Here is an 11,348-nt window from a genome sequence, read left to right on the forward strand (position 1 = left end):
GTAGCTGGTTCGGAGCTTTGCCCTCGCTTCTTCAAAAATTTTTTGGATCCAACGGCTATCATGCCATCCATATTCCAGACCACTTTTCCAATTCTGACGGTTTGATCAGTGAGATTACAGTAGTTTAATTTCGATCCGCTGCACCAGAAGTTAACCCGAGATTGATAACACCTTTTTCGGTCTTACATATTAATAACAAACTTTGATTCCTCTGTGTTCGCGGGATGTTGGGCCTGTGTATTAGCCCACCTTTTCCTCTTTCGCTTTGCTTTGCATAGCACACTATAACAAAAAACCCCGAACCACCATATTTTTTATCCTTCTTTGGGCTCATTACTGTTTAATTCAATCGACTAAAACTAATTGTTTATGGCTCAAATTGCAAATTTTTATTTAGTTTGCATCGTGTATAATGTAAGACCAGAAGTCAAATATAATTACGTCAAAGATAAAAATAACCACCTCATCAAGGAATTGTTTAGTTTTAGAAAATACTTTTTGTTTTGTTTTATTACAAAATTATTACTTTATTTTTATTTTAAAATATTCATACAAAAATCAATGAAAATATTAAATCAATATAATGTAATAAATGGGAAGAGCAAAAAGAAAAAAGTCATAATGTAAAAATATGTTTAAAATAAGAAGAGAAAAAACTCTAAGCAGTTTGCACCTTTTTTCTCTTCGTTAAGAAAAGTTCATTTTTATTCTAGAACTTCTGTGAAGATGTATTTTTATCTTGCTTCGTCTTTTGTATTTGAAAATAAGTCCAAAAAACTATAATCAAATATGTGTGTATGACGAAACACTGACAGTATATTTTATATTATTTGATAACTTTGACGCTAAAAATATATATTTAACTTATGTTTTCTAGTGAGACACACCTATTTTATTCGACGTTAAAAACTAAGTTAAAAAAAAAAACATTTTAAAGTGTGTTTGTGAAAAATAGATATTTTTTTTAGTTTTTTTTTTTCATGTAAAACTAAACTAGCTTAACGTGTGTCATACAACCGGCCCAACTCTACAAGTAAACTTACTTGCTTTAAGTTACACTGTTTTCACTTATTGACAATATTTAATAAATAATATCAAACTAATCAAATATTTTTTTACTGAGAAAAAAGGCCCGCGTTATAGATTATTTGAAAAACATATTCATTTTCTAGGTATTGGTGGATCAAACTTTTTTAACAAATAATTTTTTTAAAATAAATTATACAAGTTTAATGATATATCAATTGACATATTCGATCATATAAAACACTTCAGTGTTCATTTGACGAACACTTGAATTTTATTTCTTTCATCTTGACATACATTTTAATACAAAACATCTGGTACCCATGTTAATTATGTTCAACGATTTAATTTATAATTCATTTTATCATGATCAGCTTAATTTATTTAAAATTAGGTAGGTCCTTTTTCTCTTTCCAAACGCGTATATTATTTATAAAATAATGTTAAAAACTTCAGCAATTGTTCCTTTACTAAAAATGTCGTATTTTGAAATTTTAGAAGGGAGATTTTAAATAAATTATAATATTTTAAAAAAATTTGAAAAGGAATCATTCAAAGTTTATCTATACACTGGATTGAACCTGGAAAATAATACAGCATGCATATGGATTGTGGAATATGCTTGTTTAGCAGCCAAGCTGGTTTTACTGTGCATTTTATTGGTCGGGTCAAGGTGGACACAGAATAAAAGAAATTGTGCCTCCATCATTCAAAGGTTCTATCGTTGAATCCATAGGTCCGGTCCCCTTTTCCCAATTCTTGGGACCCTTTTTGAACTCAGAGGAGTGCACCTTTGGATCAGTGGTGGATATCATATTTACATTTTTTTGTTTATTAGATTATAGATGTTTATACATGGGTCCAATATGATGTAAATCGTAAAATTGAATTAAAGACTAAACAATAAACAAATTACATATATATTACACCTCACTCGGGCTCTCGTAATTGTATATTTATAAATTTTAATATCTTTATTTGGTACACTTTTATTTACATCTTATAATATTAGTATATATTTATAAGTTGATTAATTTTGCATTGATTTAAAATTATTCTTGTGTCTCGTTTTTTTTTTCATTGTTACATTTAATATAAAAACACGTTTTGATAAAGTGCTGAAGAGATAATAAAAATAACATTGATTACCTTCTTTTAACTAAACAAATATTTGAAAAAAAAATCATTCAATTTCAACCTAATTTAAACTACTTCTAATCGGATGGGCTATTTGTTTAAGCTTTTAATATTCATGTTTTAGAAATTTTAGAAAAACAAATAAAATTGCTTATTTGTTTATAAAGATTATCTTTGTTTCAGAGAATATTTATGATTTAGCTTTTATTTTAAGTATTTAAAAAAAATTCAAAATAATGAGATTTTTGTTTGAAATTATAAATTAAGAAAAACTAAAACAAATGCAGTAAAAAATCTTTAAAATAATTTTAAAACATTGAATAAACACACTAAAAAAATATTCAAAATGATATTTGAAATATGTAAACGAACCCAATTTGAATTGGTGTATACTTTTATAATAAGATAAAATGATGTTTTGTCTAAAATTAAGTTTAAAAGGAACCGCAAACACTTTAATTCGTTTTCAGAAGTGATCTGGTAAACCACATTACACGTTAAAACAATTCAGTCCTTTTGCTGAAGAATCCTTTCTTTGACAACTTTCCATTATTTGTAAATGCCAACAATCGTTCATTTTCCGTATCTTTTTTCCATTCAAAATTTCATTTATACCTTTTATCATTAGACAAAATGTTCACCGTTCAATCCATGCATGGTTCCCAAAATTATGGGTATCTGATTCTTTGTACTCAGAACGAAAGCGATAAATCATAAATCCATCCAACGGCTGCAATATAAAAACAACTTCCACCCTTACACTGTGTGATAGTAAAACAAGGGAGTAAGGGGGACCTTCATTTGTTCTTATTCTCTAGACTTTGATCGAATCAAGTAATTTGATTATTGTCACTTTGGTTTTCTGCAAAGAGTTAGTGGCTACAATTTCTCTACGCTAAATGAAAATAAATATTTGAACTAAAATGTACTGCACTAATGTCTAATCGTGAGTTTTTATAAGTTATATTTATATTATTTTTTAATTAATTAATAACATAAAAAATGTATATTAATATATAGGAAAATAAAAGTGAAAAAAATAGCATATATACCGGTAAAAACAAAAACAAGTTAGATGAAGAATAAGGGCCCTCACGGAATAATAAAATTATTCAACATTATACGAGCATTTAAAAAATCAGGAGGTGCATTATTTGGTCCAAGATCCGGCTAAAATCTTAAATGTATCCAAAAGTAACAATGTTGTAAGTAAATTAAGTTGGCTCCGTTGAAATTATTCCAACTTTTTGTATTGAAGGGAAGAAAGGTACGGCAAAATGGTAGGACAATTTTGTTGGGTTAGCAAAAAAGCCAAAATCACATCACATCCATTCTATTTGGTTTTGGTGGGTCATCTTATATGCCTCAATGGGGAACCATTAGAATAAAAATCTTTGCATTGATCTCCAAGCAAGAAAGTGACACACAGACGCTGAGAAAGAGAGAGTAAAAGCAAAAAGGACTTGTTAGCGCAGCGCATCGTCCTTGTGTGTAACGTTGCTTCACTACCATGCTCCCATTCACAGCAAAAGTATTGTGCAGCCTCTATATGTGTTTTACTTGTACATCTCTGTCGACGTGTTTTCTTCACCGTCAAAGTGTTGCACGTGTTATTCCTGTTTTATGAAGCACTTTGTCTTCAAACCAATTACTCACTTCCACTCAATATTTCCAATTAGTTCTATTCAATTTCGGGGAAATTTCAGGCTCTAGAAATAACACGCATAATTGTCAATGTTTTTCCTATCAATAAGAGGTTAATCTTTCACAATGAATCTAGGACAAATGAGTTTCTTCCTCTTTGAAAGTTGAATACGAATGTGATAGTATTAACAATTACGAATGAGTTTTAAGTGTTTTTTTATACTATTTTTCAGTTAAAATTATTTTTTAACGCCAACAATTTATTACAGATTACTAAAATAATTCTTTATTTTTAATTATAAAATAACATTAAAATACATAAAAGAATTTATCTTAAATTTAATCAGTCAATTTATTCTTCCCCACGAAGTAACGAATATAATAAGTTGTTTGGTTGAAGAAAATTCGCCGCCACGTACACCTTAGACTATAACAATGGCTAGAAAGGTGTCTTTCCTGCAAGGCTGCTGGCATTAAGAAAAGTTCCTTTCCCGATTTTCCCATATTAAAAATAAATAATTTCTGTTTTTTTATAAATATACGGTGACATGTAAAATAATTATTATTATTAATTTTATATTAATAGATAATAAATTTAGTAATTTATTTTTTAAAAAATATAAAGACTTTCTAATCTTTAATATATTTAAAGAATTATAATTGTTAATTTAAAGAGTTACAACGTTTCTCAAATTTACAAATAACATAATAAGTACTTTAAAAATAATATTTTTTGTGTAATTTTTAAAATAAGTTATGTTAATAAAATATTAAATAATTTATTTATTTATTCTTTTACTTGAACCCATGAAAATTGAAGTTTTCCCAGAAGTTTTATTTTATTTTTAAAACAAACTAAAGTATACTATTTTTGTAAAGGATATTTTTAAATTATTTTATCCTTGTCTTAAAGTTTAAAAATTATTTTTCTATCAATAGATGTTAAAATGTTTAAAATAAAACAATCAATTTAAACAGTACACTTTCATTGCTTTAAAAGTATGATTCTTAGCACCGTTTATGATGCGATGTAGGTTTTTAAGGGCTTCTTAATTTTACCGGTTAGATCAATCACATCAACACAAGCGAAAAAAATTTGGAAAGCATTATAGGTTTATTCTAAAGTTTTGTAAAGATAAGGGACTCAGTGTCCTAACAATAATTCATATTAGGAAGTAAATAATTTTTGTATGAGTCATTTAAAGAATAGATTATCTTTTTTAATTTGTTTTTTTAACCCGAATTACTTATATTTTTCTTATTTATTTCAACTAACTGTATATAAACATTTTTTTATAAATACCATGGTTAGAACGTAAATTTAAGTATTTTAAATTTATTTATTTAAATGAGAACTATTCATAAAAAACAGAAAATACCTTTTAATAATCTGAATACTCGTGTTCAAGTGCTCCACCCTCCACCTACCCAACAAAGGTAAAAAGCCAACGTAGAAAGTCCAATTACATTAAGCACTCGAACAGAGGGAGAAAATGGCAGCACGTGCTATAATAAAGGTTCAAAAAGGTAAGAATTAGATAATTAAACGAAGAGGAAAAGAGAGTCAGACTCTGAAAATCCATTGGAAGCATTTTACACGTTATGAGCAAAGTTAATGTCCATAGAAAAATAAATCAAAGCATTCAAATTTGTATTGTCTAAATAAAAACAATTATTTATGCAAACAACGTAAATAAAATATGTTTTTATTTAGACAATTATTTTAAATTTTTTTCTATAACTTTAAAGATGTTTTTAGCATAAAAAAATCACACCAATTCCACTAATGATTTTATTCTTTTCATAAATTTAATATATAAAACTTAAATATTAAATTTGAGATAAAATATAACAATCTTAATAAAATATGTGTATTAATTTAAAATGACTTAATCCTAAAATTTATTTTAAGCCTTAAAAAACGTTGGAGCAGAAATAAATTAAGTGCCTTATTTTGGATAATTGGGTCGGGCTTCATTTCATGTAATAATAATTATAAAGGGTGTTGCTTGTGACTTGTCGGCACTACCCTTAAGCCAAATTTTGCTCTTTAACCTTTAATTTTTGGTACATTCCCTTTTTCTTAAAAGTACACAGCACTACTATTAGCTTGACAACCTGATAGCCTTTACAACTCGATATCAAAATCCACAACCACATTTTGTCAACTTTTTCTCATTGTATGAGAAGACTTTCTAGTTGCTTTTGTGCCTCAACCCTCCTTTTTCGAACACAAAATCTGGGTCTTCCTCACTTGTTTTCCACCGATTAACTCTGCCCCTTGGTTCCCAAAACACCCCCTCTATTCCTATCCATTCGCACAGTCATTTTAACATTTCCAAACGTTAATAAAAGGTTAACGGTCTCAATCCAATCAGACACTGACACATAAACCCAACTTTAATTGAAAAAAATAGATTAGTTTCACGTACCTTCCATCAATCAGACAGTACACGACGTATTCGTATTACTATAAAATCGTATATGTTGTTCATATAATAAAGTTCTATTATTTTTTTATTAGAAAACTGCAACTTACTAAGAAAATCTAAACACAAAAGGTGAGGAAATAGTTCTATATCATTACCCTTTTCTTTATTTTCAAATTTATCTTTATTTTCTTATTTAAACAAATTATATTGAATACAGAGCATTTGTTGAATTCGTTTAAAAAGGTTTTTAACTATTTAATCCTCCTCTTTCTATTATGTTATTTATTTTATTTTCTTCTGTTTCCATCTTTCTCTTTTATAGAAAATATAAAATCCCAATATATTAATAGCATTACTCTTATTAACAAAAAGGATACAAATGATAACCACATTTCTTTTATTTGTTAAAAAAGCATTCGATATTTCTGGACATGTGACACTTACACTAACCACTCTGAACTAACAGCGTTAATGACTATAATTGTTAAGTGGAAAAACTGTAAACACTCAACATTGTTTACTAGTTTCAATCGTATCCCTCGCACTTTATATGATATAAACATCTAAAATAAAACAAAGAAGAAAAAATGTGGTTTTTTTTTTACTGGGCATTGATTAGAGTTGAAAGAGATAGACCAATACTAATTAAGAGGGTGAAAGTGACAATTAAAGTTAGCCTAAAATTGTGTGCATAAGAGACTGTTTATTTTGTATGCAGTGACGAGAAGGTGAGTTGGGTGCTAATCACAAGAGCAAAGTTGAGATTTAGCGCATGTTTAAATGTACCTAATGAGAGCAGTATACTAGAATTTTAAATGCAAGAATTAAAAGAAAAAATATCTTGTTAAAGTATATGCGTATGATGTTAAAAAGCATAGTTACTAAACATGTTCATCCCATTTTTTTGTTAGCTTATAATGTTCACATTTAAAGTGATGCATTTATGAATATTTTCGAAAAAATAAAATAAAAAATCACGAGTTCAGCCAATAGAGTATGTTGTTACTTAGTTTGACAGATAAAGGTGTTACGTGATTGTATTTGTTAAATGGAAAAGATATAATTATTTTGCATGTTTTACGAGTTCCAATTGTATTCCTCAGACTCTGTGCAACTGAAGCGTCTGAAACAGTGAAGAAAAATTAGATTTTTTTTTTCTTAGGGTGTTATTTGGGTGGAAAGAGAAAAATAATTACTAAGAGAGTGAAAAAGACAATTGATATTAACCCAAAATTGAGTCCAAATAATATTACTTTTAAGGCAGTGGTATTTGAGATGAAAAATTTGTTAAGCGTATGATTGAAACTCCGAACAACAGTTTTCATGTTTCTCGTCCACATAGGACAAAAATGTCATAAGACCTGGAAGATCTCATTTGTTTATACTTTTAATGTCCACATTTAAATATGCATTTAAGGATATTCTTAAAAAGAAAACAAATAAAAGTCACATGTTCAATAGCCAACAAATGTTAACGAAGATATATAATGTTACATGTTTTTTACTAATGAGTCTATTTGATAGATATAATAAAATTTTAAAAAAATACAATATAAGAGTTAAATAAAAATAAGATAAAAACAAAACAAGTTTTTATTGGTTAAAATAATGAATTACATATATTATATTATTTTTCCTATTTTTAATTTCCAAACATTCTAACTGATAAAATTTATATTAAAAATGATAATAAGATAATTTATTTTTAAAAAAATATCAGAACCTATCCACTAAACAAACATAAAAATAAAAAAAATTTATCTTATTATATTCTCTTATTTTATATATCAAACAAGTCTTAAATAATTAATGAGGTGTCAATTGTCAAATATAGAAAAATATTACACACAATTTGAACGAATATCAAGAGATGTAATTAGAGTTTGTCCTAAAAAAAAACGCACCGACAACATTTACGATCTCATCTCAATCCTTATAATTTTAAAGGGTAAGTTCAGGCGAGAAAAAGGGGGCAATTTTTCTGCTGTGATATTGAACACGTTACACGTACTTTGTTTTGCACACACACAAAAATTCATCAATATGATCAAGTTTTTTTTCCCACAAACGAGAAGAGAGAGCTACCCTGAAACTGTCTTCGAAGTTCACACTATTATTCATCCTAGTTTTCGGTAGGCAAGACATTACCCCCCCGCACAAAACATTCATTCTATTTTTTTATCCAAACAGGTTATAACTACCATAAAATCAATTTTAACACAACCAATTTATAAAAATTACTTGTCGCACGTTAAATCAGAGAACGCGAAACTAAGAAGGCGTAATAGTGATATGAGACTTGTTAACAAGGCAAGTTTGAAGCCCCAACCCAAATGGCACACCTTGACCTTAATTGTATAATTGAATGAAAACGTTAGGTAAACAGTGGTATCCTACTTATTACCTATATTCCCTACACGTCCCATCAAATTAGTAACCTTTCCCATGCCATGTGCACCCAGGTGTTCACCAACATCCCAGCTGGCTCCCCAACTATGTCAGGGTGTAAAGGCCTAACCAGAGCAACCAAAAACATGTCCAATGCAAACAAATCTTTAAAAATGAGCAAATCATGGTGGGTGCAAAATAAACTTTCCCTACACATCTAATAATAAAGGACTCCATTATTCAAAGCTAAAAAGACACAAGTATGTGACATGTTTTAAATTTTAGACCCTTGTTTCTTCCCCTGTTTCCCCTCCTCATATCTCACAAGTCATAAAAATTTTTGTTCATCTTCAAGTAAGGTACCCTTCAGATTACACTGTGTAGTGTATTCTTCTTGTTCTTCTTCAGTTCAGTAACAGCCTCCTCCTTTGAACGAATCTTCAACAACAACATTATTACCATCGTTATTATTACTATATATCACTTCATCTTCTCTTCTTCCTGTCCCTCCTTACAATTGTCCTCGATCTCAGATTCTTGTTTAGGACTCTCACTATCCAGAGCCCTTTTCTCTTGCTCTTCCTCTTCTTCCTCAACTCCATTCTTCGCCCTCAGAACCCCACTTTTCTCATTCATCTCTGCCCTCAGCTTCAACGTTTCCAACAATTCACCCACCGCTTTCTCTTTCTTTCGCCGGTTCTTGATCAGAACCTCGCTTATATCAGCCGGAGTCATACGCGCCACGTCAACAACCGCTTCCAACTCCTTCAAAACTGAATCCTCCAACTCACCCTCTCCACACCCCAAATAGTTCTTAAGCAGAATCTTCAACGCTGGAAACGAACAATAACTCATGAAAATGTGCATATCCATTCTCCCACACCGCAACAGAGCCGGGTCAAGCTTCTCAATGTGGTTGGTAGTGAAGACGAAAATCCTCTCACTCCCACAACAAGACCACAACCCATCCGTGAAATTCAACAACCCAGAGAGCGTAATCGAGTTCCCACCATCCTCACCACAAGCAGAACCACACCCACCCCCTCGTATTTCCGAATCATTGTATCCCCTCGAAGAACCAGAACCGGTGTTGTTGGTTTTTCTGTTATTGAGGTTAATAGAACAATCAATATCCTCAATGACAATAATGGATTTGGAGCTTGTTTTCATGAGAAGCTTTCTGAGTTCAGAGTTGTTATGCACCTCAGTTAACTCCAAATCATAGATATCATAGCCAAGGTAATTAGCCATAGCAGCAATCATGCTAGATTTACCAGTTCCTGGAGGACCATAAAGAAGGTAACCCCTCTTCCAAGCCCTTCCAGTTTTATGGTAAAAAGCTTGGCCATTAGCGAAGTCCTGCAAATCATCCATGATCTCCTCCTTCTTCTGAGGGTCCATAGCCAATGTATCAAACGTGCTAGGGTGCTTAAACGGCACTGATTCCCAAGGGTGACCCCTTGAGTCCAACGACCCACCTCTCGAATTCGTGTACAAAAGACGATCCTGATTCTTCCTTCGAATGTCGCTCGCTTTCTCCATTATGTAATCTAAGTAAGAGCTCAGAATCAGAGACTTGTCCTTTTTCTTTATCCGGAGCGTGAACCCACGCTTCTCGTCGGGGAGCGGCCGCCACGAGAACGTTTGGGCTTGTCTCTGCGTCACCACGTGTTCCCACAGCACATTGACGCCGTTGAACGTGTCCACGATGCTGTCATTGTTGGCGAGGCCGAAGGTGAAGCCGCTGGAGTTCACAGCGCGTGTTAGGCTTAGCCGGTTGCCGGTGATGGAGACGGAGGAGCTAAGGTAGAGTTGCACAGCGTTATAGAGCTCGTTGGTGTTGACGCCGTCGATCTCCGTTATGTCGAAGTAGCAGTAAGAGGAGAAGCAGTGGAAGATCCGGTTAAAGAGCTTAACGGAGGCGAAACGAAGTTCCGGTGGGAACACTGTTTGGAGGATGGTTTGACAGAAAGCAAACACACCCAGAAGTGACGCCAACGAGGTCCAATATTCTTTCATTTTTTGTTAATAATGTTTCTAAAGAAAGAAAGTGCAAAATGGTTTTGGCTTGAGAGAGAGAGAGAGGGGGGGGGGGGGATGAGAGTGGGAAGTTCTGTAATTTAATGAAACTGATGTTGGGTGTATTTATAGAGAGGGAAGGGGGGGTTTTGAAGGGGAATAAAGGGAAGGGTTTGATATGTGAGAGAGTGGGTGTGGGCCAAGGGAAGAGGGATATAAGTACAAGGAGAAACAGAGAGGGAGGATGAAACAAACAAAAAGGTTTTGGAGTTTTGGGTTATGAAGAAATCAAGATGGGGCCTAATTCAAAGCTGGACTTGATTGAGCGAGTGTGTTTACGCTACACAGCTTTACAAACGATTCTTTTTCCTTTTTCCTTTTTCCTTTGCACTAATGTGGAAATATTTTTGCCTGACCAGGATTCTGAAATGCTATCAGACCACCTCCTTTCAAGATCTTTGGAATTGGACAAGCAACTAAGTTGGAAAGGAAACGATTTACAGCTGGTCTATAGCGACTATGGGTTAAAAATATTCACATAATTAGAAACCATAAAAAGAGTATTATTATTATTATTTCAAAACTTACTCTTACGTACCTGATGGCTGATGCTGATAGGGATATGTCATATGTGCATGTGGGTTTTTGCAGGAATTAATTATTAGTAGAACCGAGAAAATCATGTACCATTAGATTTGGGAC

General features: G+C 31.6%; 1 protein-coding gene across 1 annotated transcript; it reads right to left on the bottom strand.

Annotated features, from left to right (window-relative positions):
• Positions 1-8,100: 8,100 nt before the first annotated feature.
• LOC113847359 (AAA-ATPase At5g57480-like) lies at positions 8,101-10,706 on the bottom strand. Its single transcript, XM_027476415.1, has one exon. It carries the CDS (start codon positions 10,644-10,646, stop codon positions 9,108-9,110), a length of 1,539 nt encoding a protein of 512 aa, XP_027332216.1. The 5' UTR covers positions 10,647-10,706; the 3' UTR covers positions 8,101-9,107.
• Positions 10,707-11,348: the final 642 nt, after the last annotated feature.

This window comes from Abrus precatorius, unplaced genomic scaffold (assembly GCF_003935025.1).
Source record: "Abrus precatorius isolate BTA unplaced genomic scaffold, Abrus_2018 Scaffold8, whole genome shotgun sequence".
Lineage (NCBI taxonomy): Eukaryota > Viridiplantae > Streptophyta > Magnoliopsida > Fabales > Fabaceae > Abrus > Abrus precatorius.

Excerpts from the sequence above, each read along its gene's own strand:
- LOC113847359 (XM_027476415.1), bottom strand. The coding sequence starts at position 10,646 with ATGAAAGAATATTGGACCTCGTTGGCGTCACTTCTGGGTGTGTTTGCT.